Source organism: Podarcis cretensis, assembly GCF_951804945.1.
Source record: "Podarcis cretensis genome assembly, chromosome: 9".
Lineage (NCBI taxonomy): Eukaryota > Metazoa > Chordata > Lepidosauria > Squamata > Lacertidae > Podarcis > Podarcis cretensis.
Genome location: NC_137178.1, coordinates 76,107,645 through 76,128,997, shown reverse-complemented (window position 1 = coordinate 76,128,997; position 21,353 = coordinate 76,107,645). Strand labels below are relative to the sequence as shown.

Sequence of the window (21,353 nt, the reverse complement as noted above, 5' to 3'; positions counted from 1 at the left end):
AGTGCATTCTTCTGTTCTTGAATGAACAGTCTCACCATCACCACGCAAAACAAAGTTATGCATATTGCACTCCTATCATTGCTACTTACAAAATATATTGTGCCCACATCTTATCAACATATATTTTCAGACACACACACAGTAATATTTTACAGAATATGGGCCATTAAACTCTGTATTGGCATTTATAAATGTGTAGACTTTTTTCTAAAACAGTAGCCTAACAGAAGTACTCACTAGAATCAACTCTGCTGGGGAGAGAAGTCTTTCTATTGTTAATTGTTTTTGCCAAAATGAAAACAAGAAAAAACAACATGTGGATAAATTGCTTTTTAATCAAATTATGTTCAGATGCAATAATGCTTTAAGATGTTTAAGAACAGGAAACAGTTTAAATCCATCAGTTTAATAAATACAAATATACACATGTATACATCAAATGCAGTCACATGTATAATTTTACATATATTATATACACAAAAGCACAGTCCACATTCCTCCTGATAAAACTATTGTTTTGTTGGTGAAAATGTTGAGATGAATAAAAATACAGCATAATAGAAAATCAAAATATTGAACTTTCCCCACCCTGTATTTCCATATGTGAAGTCAATGTTCTTTCCCTAGAAATACAATTTAAGGGGATTTTAAGATGAATTACTATTTATGCTATACATCTGTACCGGCAAAGTGCTGAGCCATAGAATAATGCTTGCATATTTATCAAATATTTGTGCCAGCTCCAGGGAAATCATAGTTAGACCTCGTTCTTAATCTGCATACAGAGTACATGGACTGCATTTTTTTTTCAATCAAAAGACTTATCTAAAAACGTCTGATTTGCTGCTTACCAGGAAAAAAATTTGCTTTCCTAAAAATATTTTGCTCTAAAGAAGGAGTGGCTAATTTATTTCCCCCATTCACTGGTTCAAAGTAAACCAAAAGCATCTGCAGAAAATTAATGATATTTAAAACCAATTTAAACTAATATATATATATTCCAGTTTTTCAAGTAGTGACATACAAGAGACGTAATATAGGGCTTTAAAGATGACTTGTACATCAAAGTGATTTTCAAATATATATAGATATATATATGTCTGTGTTTGTGTGTAAGAACATTCAATAGGAAACTGAGGGATGGTGTCAAGATACTCAGCTAGAGTGGCTATTATTAATTTCAAACTGCAAGTGCTTTTCCCGTGCTGCACCATTTTACATCTTTACATCCTATACATGATACAGAAATATTTATAGAAGTTTTTTTTAACCAATATATCATTTGAAATTTTAAATCCTGAGGTAAAAAAGGAAGTATGGTTATGTAGGTCTACTCTTCTCCCCCCCCCCCCTCCAGAAGACGACAATAAGGTCAGAGAGCATCCAAACACAGTATTACATGCTGGGTATAAACTTTTTCTTTCTTTTTTTCTTTTTACAAGACATATTAAGGGGAAAAAAGCCTCTGGTCAGTATTATGCCACAAATGAATACATACAACTACAAAACAAACAAACAAACCCTAAAGCATTTTGGTTTTAAAATGCCTGTAGCTTGCCTTGTGGGACACAATGTTATTAATCAGGTTCACTATTAGCAACAATAAGGTGACTTATGTTGACATTAACAAGTTGCTTGGCGTTCAGTACTTGTTCGTTATCTTACACAGTAATGCTAAAGTTTATCCCAAACTTTGCAGCAAATGTGACCAGACATTCTTTTAGCACGACCCTGGTAAGTACCATGTCCAATTTAATGTCGTTTGTGTAGTTCAGCTTTATGCAAAGGAAGATGGAAAAATATAAACTTACAAAACCGAAACCCAAGATGGGACCTGAACATTTGTAAATGTTCAATTGTCCTCATATGTCAATCAACCCATCTGGTTCCAATATTCCATTTCTTCATACCACCGCTGTCCCTGATTCAGCATGCTGCTATCTTGTGGACATTTTGCAAACAAGTTAGAAGGCGTTGATAGGGGTTACCTGGCGATGCCACCACCTCAAATACAGACTGAAAGGCTCTGCGATCCAATTCTTCATCTATCTGATGTCTGTAAAAGTCTATGGCCACCAAGCAGAAGAGGTTAATGTCCACTTGCTCTGATTTTCCCATTCTGCTGATAATATGTGGAAGACTTTCAAAACAGTCAAGGATATAACCAAAAGCACCATATAAAGCATTCTGAGTTTTAACCACATCACTCCCCATTGGAAAAAGGATTCAAAATTAAACTTTACTCTACACATCAGCATAAAGAAACCTAATATGCAGATGATACCCAGCTCTACCTCTCTTTCAAATCAGAAACAGTGAAGGCGGTGATGGTCCTGTGTGAGTGCCTGGAGGCGGTTGGAGGATGGATGGTGGCTAATGGATTGAGGTTGAATCCTGTCAAGACAGAAGTACTGTTCTTGGGGGACAGGGGGCGGGCTGGTGTGGAGGACTCCCTGGTCCTGAATGGGGTAACTGTGCCCCTGAAGGACCAGGTGCGCAGCCTGGGAATCATTTTGGACTCACAGCTGTCCATGGAGGCACAAGTCAATTCTGTATCCAGGGCAGCTGTCTACCAGTTCCATCTAGTACGCAGGATGAGACCTACCTGCCCGCAGACTGTCTTGCCAGAGTGGTGCATGCTCTAGTTATCTCCCGCTTGGACTACTGCATTGCGCTCTACATGGGGCTACCTTTGAAGGTGACCCGGAAACTACAACTAATCCAGAATGAGGCAGCTAGACTGGTGACTGGGAGCAGCTGCCAAGACCACATAACACCAGTCCTGAGAGATCTACATTGGCTCCCAGTACGTTTCCAAGCACAATTCAATGTGTTGGTGTTGACCTTTAAAGCCCTAAATGGCCTTGGCCCAGTATACCTGAAGGAGCGTCTCCACCCCCATCGTTCTGCCCGGACGCTGAGGTCCAGCGCCAAGGGCCTTCGGGTGGTTTCCTCACTGCGAGAAGCAAAGCTACAGGGAACCAGGCAGAGGGCCTTCTTGGTAGTGGCGCCCGCCCTGTGGAATGCCCTTCCCCCCAGATGTCAAAGAGATAAACAACTACCTGACATTTAGAAGACATCTGAAGGCAGCCCTGTTCAGGGAAGTTTTTAATGTGTGACATTTTAATGTATTTTTAATTTTTGTTGGAAGCCACCCAGAGTGGCTGGGGTACAAATAAATTATTATTATTATTATTATTATTATTATTATTATTATTATTGATATAGTGGCTTTCAGGAAATATCCTATTTTGGTTCATATCTCAACTGCTTCATACAGCAGCTTTCTTTTACAGAAACATGTATGGCCAATAAAAAAAAATAAAGAATGAAAAATCACCCAGTAGACTGTGAGGATAAAGATATCCCGCCTAAGTATTCTGTATTAAAATTCAGCAGAACTGATGGAGCAGAATCAAGCCTCAGTATGACAGTGTTAAATGTTATTCAACATGCTGATAAAACGTATCTGTTGGCTAAAATCAAGTTTGGTGAAGTACTGTGTGGGTTCTTGCTTTGAGGATACTGAGACCAGCACAAACCCCGACGGCTCTTCCCTTGGGAAGCTTTGAAAGCGTGTCAGCTAAGTCTGCACTTTCAAAAGCTTCTGTCCTTGGGCATAAGGCTGCCCAGGCACCCAGGACAGATTTGACCGTGTGGGTAAGTCTGGCTGTAAGCTCCATGCTTCCAAAGGCATCCCAACACTTCCTCCCCTATCCACCATTTATTGCGGCAAAGGTCAAGTGGGGAGAGGGAGTATGTGCCACAGGCCAGATGAAAGCGAGCAGCGAGTTGTATCTGGTCTGGAAGCTGCTTCCCCCAGCCATGCCTTAAACTGTGGTGAATAACAGCTATGGCTTGGTTGAAGCATGTCACCTTTATAAGACGCCATTTGAAGTTGGCTTGCTACAAAGAAACCATAGTGAACTTTAGCCATACTTTGCCACACCGTTCGTCATGTGTGAACCACACAAGCTGTGTGGAAGCGAAACCTTCTGCACTCTTCCTTGCAGCCATACCAGCGGAGAAGGCAGCGTGAAACTGAGAGAAGCTTATAGGATATGGTAAGTCCAGCCACAATAGACCATGACTTACTGCGACATTCAAGCATAGCCACCATATATATTTTTTTGTATTGATTTTACCACTGAATCCTGCTGATAAACCCAAGAAAAACCTTTAAAAAAGGCAATGGGAGCTTTTGGCATTGAGTTTTTCACCGATCAGATTCCAAATGATCACTTGCTGCTCTTCTGACAGAATCTGTGGCTCCAGAGACAAAATATTGTGGATGAGACATCACTGAATCCCTGATGGGAGACCAGGGAAACTGATGGGGGTTTCATCTAGATTTGGGGTGTGGTGTGGTGGTAAATAACTTCGGTCACATCCACACTATACATCAAAAGCACAGGGCTTTCCCCAAAGAATCCTGGGCACCGTAGTTTGCTAAGGGTCCTGAGAATTGTAGCTTTGTAAGTATTAAACTACAGCTCCCAGGATTCTTTGGGGGAAGCCATGTGCTTTAAATGAGCTGTAAAGTTTACATATATAGTGTGGATGTGGGCTTTGTGAACACGGCAGAGCATCAAATGTCAGAGTCCTGCACTGAAAGCGGTGGTTGATTTAAGTTATGTGCAACTTCTTATGAAAAGGACAGATCAGAACATGGAGATAAAAAAAGAGAATTTACGAGCTGGAGAGGAGTTCTGCAGAAATCCTTTTAACTGCTAATGGCTCACTATTCTGGAAACCAGGGCAAACCCCCACTCCCGCTGGTGTTCGGTCAGTAGGGCATGAGACTCTTAATCTCAGGGTCATGGGCTACGAGTCCCATGTTGGGCAAAAATATTCCTGCATTGCAGGGGGGCTGGACTAGATGACCTGTCAGGGAACTGACATCAGAGCGAGAGGTGGAGGCAGGGCTCTCGAGCGATGCAGGAGAGGGGCCCAGCAGAGGGGAAGGAAATCAGCGCAACACCAGTGGAGAAGGAAGGGAGATGGAGGATCTGGAGAGGGGTCTCCAAGACTCTTCGCCCGAAACTAGTGGGGAGAGCACGGGCACACCTCTGCCCACTCCTTCCCTGCGCAGAAGATTTCCGCGCAGGGAGAGTAGGCGGAGACTTGGCGTCAAACAACTTCTTTGCTGGAAGAGGCTCAAGAAACGCCCACTGACGGATTCTGCAAGCGACTGAACGGCCACGGAGTGAAGGGCTGTCAGCCGAGAGAAGGTTAACCAGGCAATCTAGCCAGCAGTGACGGTAACTTACGCACAAGTAACCCCTTATAACCATTACATGACCCTTGAGGTCCCTTCCAGCTGTACAACTCTGTGATTCTTTGAAAGCTCACCCTGCCTGCCACCAAGAGGAAGCTACTTTTCCAAAGGGAAGACTGCCCCATCCCAGCACCACTGGAAAACGGAAATCTTTCTTTAGGCTTTAAAATGAGGCCTATAGAAAAATAATCTGCTTAGGATACATTGCTGAAATCCACTGGCTGGTGGAAGCACTGACAAAAAAGCAAGACAGACTCCACATTGCCATGGCGACCGGTGTTCTCTGCGTGAAGTTGGAAAGTGACAGCATCACCCAGTCACGAACCATGGAGGACTGGCCAGTGGTATGCAATGTTTGAAATACCTGCAAGAGTTAAAACAGATAGATCATATGCGAAAGAAAATGTGTATAAAGATTCTGCTGCAACAAACAGAAAGATATACCATACCCAGTTATATATAACTGCAGGGTTGGCTTTGTGTTTATGCTCTTAATCCAACAATTCAATGTCAATTTTCAGATTAATAATCCATAAATTATAAAACAAACTACATAAGGAACAAGTACATTAATTAGCAGACAGAATACTAGCACAAAACAGACTTAAAGCTAACAAATCTAGAAGGCTCGGGAAAATAAAAAGCCTTCACAAGCTCCACAGCTACATGGGTTGTGTATGCTTAAAAAATCTGCTTGGTTTCTTCTTCTTTTGCTAGTCATGGAGGGGAACAATTCAGGGCCCTGTTGCGCCTGCAGTGATGCACAGGTCAGCAATGTGGCCTCACTCTCTGCTGACGACCCAAACCCTGATTAAGTGTGGGTGGGGGAAATTGACACATGAGCAGTACGGTAACTTGTTTCTTTAGCCATGATTAATCCTTCTAATGTTGTATTAAAAGCTACATAAACCTATTTTTCCCTAAGCAGTGCCACATCATATGTCATGTACTCTTGCAGTAAATAAATAATTTGTTTTCGGTATTTCAACACTTTCCCCACAATGACTATTTTTTTAAAAAGATCTCACTAACAGGACAATCCCAATGTAAATAAATGTGTTAGGGGAGAGAGGGGAGAATGAAAGACTGCATGCCCAAATGCTGATGGATTCCAGCTTCTATCAGTAGAGCGAGCATGGTCCACAATCAGAACAGCTACACCTCTACGGCTGATTTGCCACCCTTGCTTTAATTATTCCATTCTTTTCATACATAGAAAGGATTCTGAGCTGTGGAAAAGATGCATGAATGTGCTATTGGGGGTCTGAGACAGCATAGGAAACACCACTACAGATCTCAAATACCGTTTGTGTCGAGTTAGACTGCTGTTGACTCTAAAATGAAATTTTGTACCTTTCTTACATTATTTTATTTGTTTATAAAAGTATGTATATACTACCCTCTCATAAAATATCAGGGTGGTGTACAGCAATATAAAAACACAAAAAAATATAGCAGTACAGACTAAACATTAACATGATGGGCTACTCAGTTTGATTTGAACATTAAATTAGAATCAGTATCAAATAGATTTAAGAACTGTTACTTAAATGGTGTCTTATTTGTGCCTTTCCCCTCAATGTAACATTATCAAATGCTTTTTAGAAGCAGAGGAGGGTTGAGGCCTTGATCCTAAGAGACTATCATTGCTTGCTTGCTTGCTTGCTTGCTTGCTTGCTGTGAATAATTTGCCACATACTTAGCAGACAATTTTTTTTGTTTCACCCTAGTAGTCACAGCTAGTGAGCTAGTGAAAATGTCTAAGCAAAAGGGAAAAGTGGAAAACCAACAAAGTGTTAGAAGTGAGCAAACAACAGAGGTCAGGGGGAGACATGTGGGGGGGGGGAAATCTTACCTTATACACTACAGTTGCCATAAATTGTGGATATGGCTGCTGGTTTGAAAGAAATTCTCCTATGACTTTATTCATCACATCTTGTGGGGGGAAAAAGTCATCAAGAAACTGAGGGAGAATCCGAGTTACGACTCTGGCTTCAAAGGGAAATCCTTTTCTAACCCTAAAAAACAAACACATGTATTAACAAGCAACTATCATATTTCTCAAATATTCAGCTTCATGTAAGAAGATATATTCATCCCAGTCAGTGACCACAATAGAAAGGGCTTCCCTGCTCCATTCTTTAGTGCAATCAGGGTGAGTTCCTATAAGATCTCTTAGGCTGAGGGGTTCATAACACAACTTCTTTTTAATGAACCATCACAGCTATTTTGGAACTCTCAGACTGCTCATTTGGAGCAAATGAGCTTCTCAGACAGCACTTTTAGCAACAGAATATGAGTTTTTAAAAGTATTCTAAAAAACAGTAGGACTTCTCTAGGTAATGTAGATCCTGGGGAATGTGGAATGGCAGAGAGCTCTCAGGCCACTGCTGGTTCCTTTGGGAGCTAATGAGGGCAAGCTTTCCAGCTGCAGCATCTTCTCTTCTGCTTTCCGACAGGGCACAAAGTTAGAGACAACCAGCTGCCTATGTGGATGTGTGTCCATCACATTGTAACCACTTGATAAACAGACGTTTGTCTTTTCAGCCGTTTTGTTTTTCAGCTGTGACAGGCTTCTATAAACGACTTACGGGCTCTAAAAATGGAAATATTGCACTTTCTCCAAATGTGTATTATTCTGCTGATGTAGGGGAAATAAAGTGGTCTGGAAAACCTACAACTACATTTTGCGATCAGTTCATTATGAAAGCATTACCAATCATGGTTTATAGGATCATAAAATACATGCTTGATTATTTCTAATAAAAATATATGTGGCTGTTCCACTGCTGACCCATTGAGTATTGACTAGGTGTAGGATTTTCAGCAATTAAATCAATCTTGAGAGACTTAGTTTCAGATAACAAAGGGATTAACTTGATATATGTGCACACATCCAAAATCTCTGCATTGAATTTACATTAGATTCATATTCCTGGAAATGGAATTTACTTGTATGCTTTATCATGACATTTTGTCCCAGAAAGATGGCTGGGCTACTGGGATCGGCCAAAAGGTTGCCACTTTTTCTTCTTTTCACAAAGGAAGGCAGTGTGTGTGTGTGTGGGGGGGGGGGGAATCTTTTGGACATTTCAACTTTCAAGATAAAACCCACCTCCCCTGACGATTCTTAAAAATCTATCCTCCTAACCTGCCATGAAAGTGTTTGTGGGGCATATCTGACATACCTTTAATCTCACCTATAAATACAATCCCTGCCAATTACATTTTCTTTAAAACAACCATTTCCTACCTGTCAAAAAGAACAGAAACTCGCTCCATAGCCACAATGACAGACTCGCTGTCTGGAGCTGCTTGGCTTTGATCTGCAACTCGCCCTGGACTTATCTTCTCTTTTCCTAAAGGCAGAATACCAAGAAAACACAGTTTTAATATACAGTACAAGGGAACCAGATAATTAAAATAAAGGTAGTTAAAGTAATACAGGCACCAGAATGAGGGACTGACATCCATTGGCTAAGTGCTACAAATGCCCTGAGGTTGGCCCCAGCCAACTCAGGATTACCAGAGTTTGAATGCTGAATCTGGAACTACCATTCATTATATAACCTCCTGCCTGGCCTGACCAAATAGCCAGAAAGGGAACCCACCATCATTGCTGAAGTGCCCTAATGTTAAGACAAGTTCTCTAAGGAAGAGGGCAGCACTGAGCTATCTCTATTTGAATGTGCTTTCTGGCATCCCAGAACAGCTTCACTTCTAGAAGGCTTATTTATGCCATAGTGGGTATGCAAGCCACAAACTCTTGTCTTCAACATACCCAGCAGACAAGCTACCCACTTTGGACTTGGGCCACAATCTTAGAAATATTCAAGAGGTCCTTGGGTAGGTGTTCCTTGTGCTATGTTGTAAAAAGTACCAAAGGGGGTGGGGTGGGGAACCAAAATATATCCTGGAGATAACAGCTTGGGATTGAGACTAGGTGTTGAATTGTACTGCTGAAGGCTTGATGTTTCACTGAATCCCTCAAGCAAGGCGATGTTACAAGGAACCAGGCAGAGGGCCTTCTCGGTGGTGGCGCCTGCCCTGTGGAATGCCCTCCCATCAGATGTCAAGGAAATAAACAACTATCCGACTTTTAGAAGACATCTGAAGGCAGTCCTGTTTAGAGATGTTTTTAATGTTTGAAGTTTTGTTCCGTTTTTAATGTTCTGTTGAAAGCCACCCAGAGTGGCTGGGGAAACCCCAGATGGGTGGGGTAGAAATAAATTATTATTATTTTTATTATTATTATTATTATTATTATTATTATTATTATGCAAATTCCAGAGGGTAAACTCCAGACACTGCCCTCTGGACACACTGGCCCACTGCTGTTTGTGACCAGTTTGTGACCAAATGGTTGGTCTTATGTGGAGGTATGCTCTTTCCTTGCATGTAATTAGAAGTTGAGAAACAAGTGGAAGATTGGTTAGATTTCTTGCCCGATGACTTGAAGATGCAGTTCCATCAAGGCTTGAATACTCCAAAGGTATGTGCTTGTTGATAAAGAGGCTTGTTGGATTTTTTATTTCACTTGTCCCTTTTTTGGCTGTCAGCAACATGGGTGTATATGTGCGTGTGTCTAGTTTCGGTGACGACTGCCTCAACTGGCTCACCAAATACTTCAGTTCTTGCAAAAGGGAAACTTGCCAGTCTGGCCAAGATCTATGTCCTAGTTCCTAAGCCAAATTATTCTTCTGGCCACTGAGTTCTCTATCATTGCCTTGGATCTTAGATCATGGGTCGGCAAACTAAGGCCGGGGGGCCAAATCCAGCCCAATTGCTTCTGGATCCGGCCCGCGGACAGTCCAGGAATCGCTGCATGGATTCTGATCATTCGGGCTGCGCCATTTCCACCCCCTCCCTCTCACACACCATGGTGGCGCCTCCTCCCTCCCTCCTCCTGGCTTCTCCCCGCCCTGCCTAGGGGAGGAAGGGGGCTGGGCTTCGTTGAGCCGCGGTTGGCTGAACGCCATTTTAAGCAGCCCCTCTCCGGAGCCAGCCCTTTCGCACCATTTATCGTCCCTCCGCTGCTGCCAGCCCCTGCCACTCGCAAGGCACAGGTAAGCAGCCACACAGGTAAGCAGCCACTGGGGCTTGTCCGGTGCTGTGGAGAAGGGAGGTGAGAGTAATGGGGGGTATCTTTTTTCCCCCCAAAATATAGTCCGGCCCCCCACAAGGTCTGCGGAAAAAGTTTGCTGACCCCTGTCTTAGATGATGTCCAAGGAAGAATCTGCTAGCAGGTTATAGAAAGTACCATCTTTTTGAAACCATCTCTCACTGGCCCACTTTACCTACACATCATGGGGCAATAATTAGAAAGTGGGAGGCAGCAGAAGTAATCTAGCATTTATTTCACTGTTGGGTCAGGATTACCTTGATAATCCTTACTCCAGAGGACTACACATTACTGAGAATATGAAAAAAAGTAAATGTATGTGCTATGAAAACAGTTTCTGGGAAGTGTTACTTTATGAGGTGTGCATTTTCAGCACTGAAAACATGTGAAGAGATCCATACCTGTATACATGCATGTCAGCATTAACCCCAATGCTGCCATGGCTCTGTGTGGGCTGTGCACATTCACTCTGTCTACACTCAGTTTAACTAATGATTCACAATCCAGCCTTGAGAGTTGTTCTGAAAGGAGGAGCCGTTCTAACCCTCTCAAGACACAGTGATAAATAATGGATGGTGTCAATTCTTCACTTCCAGACAACATCACTCCACACATCTGAAACAAACAGGAAATAAATTTAAATATCCATAGGCAGGTGTGGAATCACAACAATAAGGTCAATATGTGAAACTCAATTTAAAGTACAACAGAGCTCAGCAACAGCAAATTCATTATGACAAAGCGCCATTTATTACCACTATGAAGCACAGTGAAGTCTAGAACCACACTGGGCTCCCCTCTCTCACAAGCATTTTCACAGATTATACCCCCAAAGAGGACCTTTTCTCAGACTGAAGTGGCAGGAAACTATCCAACTTGCTCAACATTTCCCCTTATTCCCAAATAGCTCATTCACAAGATGGTGGAAAATAACTATGACACAGTGGCAGGCTTCTAATGTGGTTTGGTATTCACCAGTATTATAATGAAGTGAATCTTAAGAAGGTGTACGGAAGGTTCAGTGGAGTCACCTGTCACGTTTTGCAGCAGACAAAAGTGGGCAAAGGTACAAGAGAAACATGAGGATACAAACACACAGCCAAGCTCTACCTGATAAACCTTAACCACAGCGGACACAAAATCTCCTTACATGCAGCTGTGAAATTCGACCTCCAAAAGTGTTTTCAGTCTGGTAACTGAGGTTGCACCAGCTCTCAGCTATGCTCTCCAAAAATAGGCTAAATTCACACCACTTAATGCATAGTAAGTACACAAGCAGACTATTATGGGTTGAAGCTCATTTCCTTATATTCTGCCATGGTCATTTATGCTAATTGATCGATTCTATTTTACTTCTCCAGATAAAAGCGAATGCAAAGTCTTTCTTTCACACGCCATACCTACCTGTATAATTCCTGAAGAGAATTCAGGCCCTACATCAAGGGGATAGTTTTCTATTAAATAGAATGCCACTGCACACATTACCAAGACATGCTGCTGGTTGTGGGCATTCACACAGCTGTTAAAAAGGAGAAACATTGATATATCAGTGGGCTGGAGTCTTCCCATAGAGTGTTAAAATCAAGTGCTCTGTTCTATAATCCTTACATAGCTGGAACTACAACTCTTTCTAATGAGACTCAGAAAAAGTGACTAGAAGAAATAACTGTTTTATGGTTCTTGTAGCATTTTTTTTTTTAAAAAATTAAATATACAATATCTATCAAACCAACTGTTTGCTCTTGTTCAAAAGGAGGTTTCCCTGGCTAGGTGACTGGTAGTCACATATTTATGCAAGATCAAAGTACAGTGGTACCTCGCAAGACGAATGCCTCGTAAGACGAAAAACTCGCAAGACGAAAGAGTTTTTCGTTTTTTGAGTTGCTTCGCAAGACGAATTTCCCTATGGGCTTGCTTCACAAGACGAAAACATCTTGCAAGTTTGTTTCCTTTTTCTTAAAACCGTGCATTCAGGGGGTGCAGTTGCGACTTGACTTCGAGGAGCAACTCATAGCACGCAGTGTGGTAGCCTTTTTTGAGGTTTTTGAAGACTTTGGTGATTTTTGAAGCTTTTCCAAAATCCGTGCTTCGCAAGACGAAAAAATCGCAAGACGAAAAAACTCGCAGAACGAATTAATTTCGTCTTGCGAGGTACCACTGTATTATAAGATGCTAACAATTTCTAAAGTTTTACCCACTGTTTCAAGCTTGCTGATAACTTTAACTAAAATGCCCATTAAAGCAGACTGAATAGGTTAACCACATCAGGTTGTGTTGCATTTTCAGTTCCACAGCTCAGAAATTCTGTTAAATGAAGGCCACAGCACATGATTACATAAACACCTACTGTGATATTCCTCTTAGATTGGAAAGCAGATATTCGGAGATGATTGGAATAAGCTGCTTTGCTGTTTCATCAAGCAGGTCACACTCAAGGATGTAAAGAATTCCATGCAGGGCTCCTATCCGGCTTGGCATGTGAGTGCTGCGTAATGTTGATTCTAGCAGGCGGCTCACGGGCTCTGCTACCATTTTATCCTAGTGGGTGTGAAACAATTAGATGCAAAATTGTGCTGAATTAATTTACAAGCTGGCAACTATAAAGTTAGTAACAATTAACATAAAATAATGATGCAAAAGTTTATAAAATCCATAAAATATTCTAAAGTATGATGAAATACGTCCAAGTCATTAACATTCCATCCATTTACTGACATGTGGTATTATTTTGAAGGAAAACAGCTTTATATTGAAATACATGACACCAGTAATTCCTGGTGTGTCATTTGGTAAGCTAAAGGTCCGAGTCCTCTTATATTGTGTCCTGGGAAGTAAATGTGGTTTGAATGCTTGGAAGATTCTGCCCCTTACACATTATGCTGAAATCAAGAGAAAGACTGGGGAGAAGAGCCAGAATCTGGAAAGAAAACTGGAAAAATGTGCAAAGGACGTTCTGTCCCCAAGGGCAGCAAACAGTTGCGGGCCATGAGCCAGGAGACCTGGTCATTTATACAGACACCCTAGTCTGCTCTCCCACACTTTCGCTCCTTAAGAAGAAAATGCTACTGACGTCACTGACATCTGTTCTAATCAGCACTTTCCAACTGGTGGGTTGCAAGGCCTGTGCATGGGACTTATAAGTAAACCCCAAATAATTTTTGCTTGTAATCTTTAACTAGTATGATGAATACCTCTTCCAACTTTTTGTTTTCTTGGCATATTATAATGCAATGTTGACATATGTAACCGAATGTCAGAAAGGCACCAAAAAAACCCCAAGACTTTTTGAATAACTTTGTAAGTACTTTGTAAGTAAACCACATCAATAGGGGTGTTCGGTAAATTTAATAGGCAAATTTGCAGGTTAAAATGCACTAAACCAATGGCTGCTGAAGAACAAAGGTCCAAACTTCATGGGACAATAAATCAATTGATCACCATACCAAGTAAATTTAGACTTGTGGGCCACCATACCTAAAAGGCAATCATTGCTCTAGATTGACAAATTCCAGTGTGCTTTGCTAAGATCTTGGGGGTGGGGTGGGGGTGGGAGAATGTAGGTATTTTTGGGCCTCTTGCATTCTAGACTTGATAGTTTGACAATGTTCGGGGGTATAGAGTAAGAAATACCCTCAAAGTACATTAAATTATGTCAATTTCTGCAGTGGCTCCCTGTTTGTGGAGCGCTCTCCCCAGGGAGGTTAACCTAGCACCTTCATTGTACACTTTTTAGGCGCCAGGGGAAAATGTTCAGCCTTTAACCGATTAACATCCAATGCCCTTTAAAATTGTGTTGGGTTAATAAAAGAGATAGAGCAGTTATCTGCACACAGATGGTACCAAACTCCAGTTGATGTTTCCCCATGAGATGTTAAATAGATCTGCGAGAGTCGGAAAACGAACCGCTCCTTCAGGCAGGAGAGAGAAAAATGAGGCGTGACCACGCCTGCTTCCCAGAGTTCTTTGCTCTCTTGCCTCCATCACGTGACGAGATAATACCCAACCCATTCATAGCATCAGCAACCACCTCCAATCCCTGAAGAAGAACAGGACCACACAGATACTATAGAGCTACCACCCTCCAAGACCACATTCTGGAACCAGCCATACAGGGAGGAAGTGGAGCACAGTGCCCTGAAGGATACCATGGTCAAGAAAAGAAGGCACAGATGTCTCTCCTGAGAGGAAGGAGATTCTTCCTCCTGCTTGCATGGCACCCTCTCTATCTAATCTTACACTGCATTTAAGGAAGGGAAAGAGGAGAGGGGCAGCTATAGTGTCAAATGCAGTCTATGTGCTATTTGGCGCTACCTAAATAGGAACTGTAAGGAAGACATTTTATACCTTTCCACATGTATACAAGAGCAACTTCTGGAAGAGTCTGTTGTCTTGCCCTTATCATGAAAATTATTATTTTGAATTGTATTGTATTGTTTTGATGAATTTATTGTTGCTTGCTTTATTTATATGTAACTTGTGGTTGATATGATAGTGTTTACAATGTTTCACCCCTCCTAATGCTATTGTGATTATTGTAAGCCACTTCGTGCTCAACATTTGTTATTGGAAAAATTGAATACAAATATGAAATCAAATCAAACTTATTAAAAAGCCGCTGAGAATTCTAACAGAATCAACAGGGATGTACTCCTCTTGGTTAAGCTCCCATGAAGGTCATCCATACCAGAAGATCAACAGCTGATTCAGTCCCATTACTAGGCCAGAAACCAGACTGAAATGGAACTGGGAAATGACTTGTAAATTAAAAGAAATCCTACCATTCCAAGAACGGCAGCTGCCTTACATGTAGCTGGAACCAAATACTGTATAAGGATTTCATCTTCTGATGGGTGTGTCTTCCGCAGTTCTGTTAATGTTGTGTACATCATTTCAAACTGATTCCTTTCTGTAAATAAGTCAGATACTGCTAAAAGCTGCAAGTACAAAAAACATTACAAAATAAGTCTTTTAAAAGTTGTTTATATAACAAGTCATTTCAACGAAGTATACATAACGTATATGAATACAGCTTTACTAGAAAGGTCAAATGTGAAAATGATAAAATATTTCATTATTTTTTTAAAAAAATGTGTGTGTTAAGATTAATCACAAAAAGAACACTGAGATCACCGAGAGAGTTCTTTCTCTGCTTCTGAGATGGAGATTATATTGGACTTTGGAGATAGCTAATGAAGCAGCCTTTTTTCTCCACCAGTAGGAGAGATTCCCTCCCAGTTCGAGATAGGTGGCAACTGGGAAATCCATTCTGTTTTTATAACTGTGTGTTATATTGTGGTAAACTGACCTGAGACCTTTTGGTTAAGGAAGAGTGAAAAATCCTATGAAGAAATTTTAAAAAATAAAATCCCTCCACATCCAGAATACTTACATGCAGCTATTTAATTGGTAGCCTTGAGCTGAATTTAAAGAACCATACCTCCAAAAATGGGGAGGGGAGAAGTGATACATTAAAGTTTGTAATTTGGGATCATATTATAGGGTGGTATCTTTCATCAGGCAGATGAAGCACTTTCATTGCTTGCAATCCTTTGCTGCTTTTCCAACCTCTATCCTTGTTTTGTTTGCTTTTCCCATTCTTTCAAAGGATCATCTACCACCTTCCTCACCAATAGTAATGGTGTCCAATTTCCTTTTTTGTAGAGATGCTATCAACCACTTTTTGTGGTCCTTAGATATACAGTGGTACCTTGGTTCTCGAACTTAATCCATTCTGGGAGTTTGACTCCCGAATCCGTTCGAAAACCAAGGCACAGTTTCAAATTGGCTGCAGGAGCTTCCTGCACTCAAGTGGAAGCCGCGTCAGACGTTCAGCTTCCGAAAAACATTCACAAACTGGAACACTTACTTCCGGGTTTGTGGCATTCGGGAGCCGATTTGTTTGGAAGCCAAGCCGTTTGAGTACCAAGGTACCACTGTAGTTAACTCAAACCCCATGAGTATATGAGGTCAGCCTGCTCAGTGACTGGCTTCAGCTTTGCACTTCTTGAAATGTCTAACAGATCTTGAAATCTCTAATTTTAGGACTTTTGTGCTCAAGATTAGGACTGTTCCAATAATGAAAATAGATTAGATTGCTGGCCTTACAGTATATCAATTGTGTAATCAAGTCCCAAGGTCTGTTAAAATTTCACTGCTCTTTAAGAACTGAACCAGATCATCCCAGGCTTGCTGTCCACCAATCTTTAGAACTCTACTTAGCACCTGTAATCCATACTAAAGCATTGGAATTTGTAGGCAAATTTAAACAAACAGAAGCATTTATTTATGACAGCCCAAAATAGTGTTAAGATTTGGGAATTGCAATCATATATACAATATATGGTAGGTTCTCCGGTTAATTTGCACCCCAGTCCAGATCACCTCATGTTAGTTTCCCTTCAGTTCAGTTCCTCCCGGTTAATTTGCCAACAGATCCTGTTCCAAATCAATTCAACTCACTTTAAGCAAGCCCAGCAAGCTTCTCCCTTTATTCCCTTTATTCTCCCTTTATTCACCAAAATTTCAGAACAATATATTTGTTCAATATGACAATGAATACACTGCAAACAGTATAATACTTACAGATCGGACAACTTCACTGATGAGGATAACTGGGGTCCTTTTGCCTGGGTTGGAGGGCAGAATCCACTGACTATACAACTCCAACAAGAATTGAGAACAGGAATGTATATCTACACCGGCACGATGTTTCCTATAACCAGATACAAGCACAGTTAATAAGCTACTACATTGCAGTTATCTTATAATAATCTAAACATGTTCACCAAAGAGTGGGTCTTAGGGAGGAGAAACAGCTTTGCCATGAATTTGAAGCACTCATTCAGCTGTTGGAACTAGAGAATGGAGATCTGCCGTCAGGTAGGACAATGTATTTCTGGCTCCAAGTTCCTACTAGCAACAAAGGCAGTGCTTTGATATTTTTGACAAACATGTCATTTAATTGTGTTCTCAAAGAGCACACTTGAAGGCCAACCAGGAAGTCAATTGTGGATGTGGTTAAGATTCATATTAATAGGGAAAGGGTGCTGTAACTTAGGACTATCCAATCAACCTTTTATTGAACTGTAGCTAGAGTGGGAGCAGGGCAATACATTTTAAATGATCCCATTCTGCCGAAACTTGAGGCAATAACTGAATATTTGTTACAGGCAGTAATGCCTTTTGCAACTACTGAAAGGCAGAGTCTTCTTTAGGATTAGAGTGGATGGGAAAGACTTTCGAGTATAGCTGAAAAGGTTAAATGCAAGAAGAATAAAATAAGCAGCTACCCCCTATTCAGTGCTGAAATGTTTACTGTAAATAGTCTCCCTTAGAAATGAATATTCTTTTTGGTAATTAAGGGAGATGTGACTGTATAGTGTCTTTTGGTTCTTATGATAAACTATCTATCTATCTAATCTATCTATCTATCTAAAACCAATCAGTAGATCCACTGATTAATGAAGGCACAAAAGGATTTTCACTTCTGAATGCAAAACTAACTGCAGATTATTCCAATGACAAACAAATATATCTTACTATATAATAAAATCATATAGATGGTCACAACAGCTCCAGCATGACAGAGCAGCAGGCACACGAGCAAGAATGGGTTGAAGTTCAAAAGAGAGTGGGAGATCAGTTTGCCAAACTGCTCTCTGAAGTGACTCCCATCTGCCTTTAAAAGTGGGTGGGGGTGAGCATGGGGTGGCAGGTGAGGAGGCAGGTGAGATGTAAAGGGAGGAAGTGTTGGCCAGGTGTGGGATAATTGGGGCTGGCAGGCAGGTGGGGTTGGCAAATGGAGCAGAGCTGGCAGCCGTGTGTGCGCACAGAAAAATTCAAAACCTGGAATTCATGGGAGAGGATGGTGGCGAGGAAGGGGCAGGCATATCACTCTCATCGTCTTCATCTTCATCCCATTCTTCTTCCCGCAGTGGAGTGATGTTATTTCCTAGCCACACAGAGTGGATAGAGACCTTAAACAAGAGGGGAAAGTAAGTTAAGTGATCCAGTATTTTTACTTCTTAAAATGCCCTCACACTCTGACATAATGAAAAACCTCAAATTAGTTTCTAGTCTATATACAAATGATATCATTACATTTGCATCTGTAGGCAGCGTCTCTCCTAAATACTTAGAATTGTGCCCAGAGACAACTGGAAACTGATAACGGAAAGGTTAATACAGTATGTTTGCTGGGGGTTCACGTCAGCCTGTACCAGCAAAAGTTTCTGGGTAACTTTCAAAGGCAGCCCCATATATGACAGTAATCAAGCCTGGGTGTGATTAGTCATCTAGCCTAACTGCAACCAGCCCCCTTCTAAGTTTAGCATCACAAACAACGTTGAAGTAACATGGTCTGATGCCACTTAGGTTTTTGTTTGTTACTATGATATGTATTTCTGTGTTTTTATATTGTAAACTGTCCTGTGATACTCTAAGGGCACATAGAAATTTAATAAATGGTAATACCTGTAAGTTCCTACTATGGATAGAAATGCTATCGTCACCAGTTCCTCAAGCAGCATGATTTCTGCCTTAAAGCAGAATTTCCTACCTACTAGCTCCCACAGAGGAGTACTGAACCTGTTACAACCACAAAATATCTTCCAAATATAGGTTTTACTTGATCTCAACATGATAAGGCTAAGCCAGTGCAACTTTACAGGATGTTTGCTCTTTGTTCCGCAAATAATCCTGGTGTTTCCCATTATCTTGTTGGATACAATGGTTCCTTAGCCACCAATAGATATCCAGAGGGATGGGGGAGTGAGATTTGTTTCTTGCCCCCAACCAATGCACTTTTCAGGAATGGGGACCACAGGGAGGTAATACCCCCAAAGAATAGGAGACGCATCTGGTATGAAGTTTGCTCCCTAACCTCTACAGAAGATCCAAATAGTGGTCCTGATGACCAGAGCTATGTCATCAGAGTTAATGAGATCACATGTCTGCTGCTCTGCTACTTCATTCTGTTTTCAATCATAATTTGTCTTCCCCTAAAATAATAATCCTACAATCCCAAGATTGTAATTCAGCAATTCTTGTTACTCTGGAAAGTCAAGAATACAAAAGGTTCTCGCTAAATATAGACATTGGAACAAACCTGTCCTAGTTTATAGCCCATATTGCCCATTTCACGCTCTGTATTGATCTGTAGTAAAAGCTTTTCATGGCTGATAAGAACACCTAAAATAAAAAGAAAAATACAAAATTCTTTTAGGCAAAGCCCACAATAAGCCTGAAAGTACACATTATCACTGTGGTCAACATATAATGCTGACCCTTTTTGCTACTGATATGCTCAACTTGCGTTCTCTCTGCTGGAGATTCTGCGGATATGCTCCATTTCTCCTATCACTTGGGTTATGTTAAGCAACCTCAGCTGCTTCCTTTGGGTTCAATGGAATGCCCAGCAGAGTACCTTTATATACTCTCTGGAAGCCACTTGCCTGACCCAAGGTACAGTAAGGCAGGGGTGGGTGCAGGGCTACTGCCGGTCCAAAGGGCGAGCTTAAACAGGGGGAAAGGCTCTTCCACAAGCAATGTCAAAGGGGAAAATTCAGGGACAGCATGCTTCCCTGGAGCCTTGGAAGTTAACATTTGGGTGATGCTGCCTATTTCCTTTTGCCAGTTACTGTGGACAAGAACCAGACTTAGTAAGACGCACCAGTGGTGTTAGAAGAGCATATGCCAAGGATAGTTCAAGTCTGAAGAATACTTGCAAGTAACCTAAGGTTACTTTCTGTTTCAATTTCAAAAACTGTAGAACTTCTGCATAAGCAGCCATTGGATATGTACCTGTAGCAGAAGGAGAAAGAGACGGAACAGGATCCCATGCTTGGTACAAGTGGTGGGTGGCAATGTTGTCTCTTTTGGATGCCATTTCTTGGATTTCTTGTTCTACAATTCCTCTTATGACATTTAATTTTCTCCCAAACCTGAAGTTCAGCAGAAATAATCATAAATGACTAAAACATCTTCTACAGCCAGGAAATCTTCACTAATAAAAAGACTACTGTATCAGCTTTTATTTTTATAACAGGATTCACTTCTGGAAAAAAGGCGTATCAACTAATTTAAAATGCAAATCAACTATTAACAAACCTAGGCTTGATTTGCTTAGAACTAGCCTAATTTAGAGATTTCAAAATTAACCAAATGCTGTGAAAAGAAAAGCCTATCATTATACAGATATGGGTATTACGTAAAATAACATGGGAGTTTATTACCCATAAATTCGCTCTTTGCGACTCCTGGAGGGCATTCCTTAACAGTGGGATGGCAGTGTCAGGAGCTCAGCCTACACTTGAGTAGGACCCTGGCAGAGACACATGCCCGACTGGCATGTTCCCTCCCTCCTGGTCGATTGTTCAGAAGCTTCAAAAGCTTTCTTTAGCCCGAACATCACAGCGACCAATGCCAACAGACACCAGCACACTTAGGAATCCGCAGAGTCTGCGCAGTTCGCGTGACAGACTTCAGCAACTCAGCATTTTGGCTAATCTACTTTATTTACATATAAACACACACGGAGCACTGCAACATGGCTCCCTCTCTCTCTAGCATCAGACAGCAAAGAGGAAAAGGACAAAGGACAATAGTTCTATTTCACGGAACACAGTAACACAAACATCCTGTCTCCGTCACTTCCCACTCTGTGGAGTCAAAACAAATACCGCCATGTGAAGGACAACAATCCCATGACTGCAATCATGGAGCAGGAATTCTAACAAGCACCCCTCCTCCAAAAATAAGGTTGACAACATTGCAGAGGGTCACCAACTATCTCATAGTTACCACACCTGCAAGTGTGGTGTCCTTTCTTGGTGTCCTCCCTGAGGCAACCAATTTAACCCATATTTTCTTTATTGATGAAAGGGAATCCTGTGAGGCTTCATACTGCTCTGCAGTGCAGAGCAGTTCCTGGAGTTGGGAAAGTCCATCCCTTCC

General features: G+C 41.4%; 1 protein-coding gene across 2 annotated transcripts in view; it reads right to left on the bottom strand.

The window, feature by feature from the left end:
- Positions 1 to 315: 315 nt before the first annotated feature.
- The window catches only part of HTT (huntingtin), a 107,023-nt gene continuing 85,985 nt past the window's right edge, over positions 316 to 21,353 (bottom strand). For both annotated transcript variants that reach the window (XM_079991477.1, XM_079991478.1), the window contains 12 exons: positions 20,202 to 20,341; positions 19,507 to 19,589; positions 18,246 to 18,376; positions 16,983 to 17,112; positions 15,179 to 15,334; positions 12,748 to 12,938; positions 11,805 to 11,919; positions 10,802 to 11,015; positions 8,532 to 8,637; positions 7,134 to 7,296; positions 5,482 to 5,642; positions 316 to 2,140 (listed from right to left, as the gene is read on the bottom strand). In XM_079991477.1, coding sequence (XP_079847603.1) covers positions 1,927 to 2,140; positions 5,482 to 5,642; positions 7,134 to 7,296; positions 8,532 to 8,637; positions 10,802 to 11,015; positions 11,805 to 11,919; positions 12,748 to 12,938; positions 15,179 to 15,334; positions 16,983 to 17,112; positions 18,246 to 18,376; positions 19,507 to 19,589; positions 20,202 to 20,341 — 1,804 coding nt within the window. In that variant the 3' untranslated portion in view covers positions 316 to 1,926. The remainder of the gene's footprint in view (positions 2,141 to 5,481; positions 5,643 to 7,133; positions 7,297 to 8,531; positions 8,638 to 10,801; positions 11,016 to 11,804; positions 11,920 to 12,747; positions 12,939 to 15,178; positions 15,335 to 16,982; positions 17,113 to 18,245; positions 18,377 to 19,506; positions 19,590 to 20,201; positions 20,342 to 21,353) is intronic.